Source organism: Phaethon lepturus, unplaced genomic scaffold, assembly GCF_000687285.1.
Source record: "Phaethon lepturus isolate BGI_N335 unplaced genomic scaffold, ASM68728v1 scaffold7529, whole genome shotgun sequence".
NCBI classification, from domain to species: Eukaryota; Metazoa; Chordata; class Aves; order Phaethontiformes; family Phaethontidae; genus Phaethon; species Phaethon lepturus.
In genome coordinates this window covers 13061-13624 of record NW_010565455.1, presented here as the reverse complement: position 1 = coordinate 13624, position 564 = coordinate 13061, and the positions used below count along the sequence as shown (strand labels likewise).

At 61.0% G+C, this 564-nt stretch overlaps 1 protein-coding gene across 1 annotated transcript in view; it reads left to right on the top strand.

Annotated features, from left to right (window-relative positions):
- Positions 1-109, top strand: part of CLDN2 (claudin 2) — a 729-nt gene extending 620 nt beyond the window's left edge. The window contains 1 exon segment of the mRNA XM_010295185.1: positions 11-109. Within this exon segment, the coding sequence (XP_010293487.1) occupies positions 11-109 (99 nt within the window).
- Positions 110-564: the final 455 nt, after the last annotated feature.

The window sequence follows — 564 nt, the reverse complement described above, 5'->3', positions numbered from 1 at the left end:
CCCCTCCCAGCCCCGGCTACTGGTGGGCAAGAGCCCCCGGCCCTCTGTCAGCCAGACACAGAAGACCAAGAGCGAGCTCAACTCCTACAACCTGACAGGATACGTGTAACGGCTGTGAGTGGGAACCGGGCTGGCATCTCTCCCAGCTCCTCAAAACATCCGCGCTGGCACCGAGGGAGTGCAGTAAGAGGAGAGGACACAGTGGCATCTCCTGTGCTTAGCCCTCTCACTCACAGGCTTGAGCGGTTTGACTCCACTCCATCCCCAGGGATCCCGAGAGCCTTGCAACTGCTCAGAGATCCCGGCTGGTGGCTTATATCAGTGAAGGATCCCGAATCCAGCTTCTGTTCCCTGCTCCATGCTGCCAGCCTGCAGGCAGACCCCAGCACAGCGGGACCCCAGCCTGCAGCCCCAGCCAGCCGGCCCCAGGGACCACCCTGACAGGGGATCAGGGCATCTACGCGGGTCTGGAATTGCCGCTGGGGCGGTTGAGTGCTGGTTGCAGACTGATGTTGCAATAAATCTGTGTTTCTAGCCAGGCTGTGGCTGAGCTTTCCTCCAGCA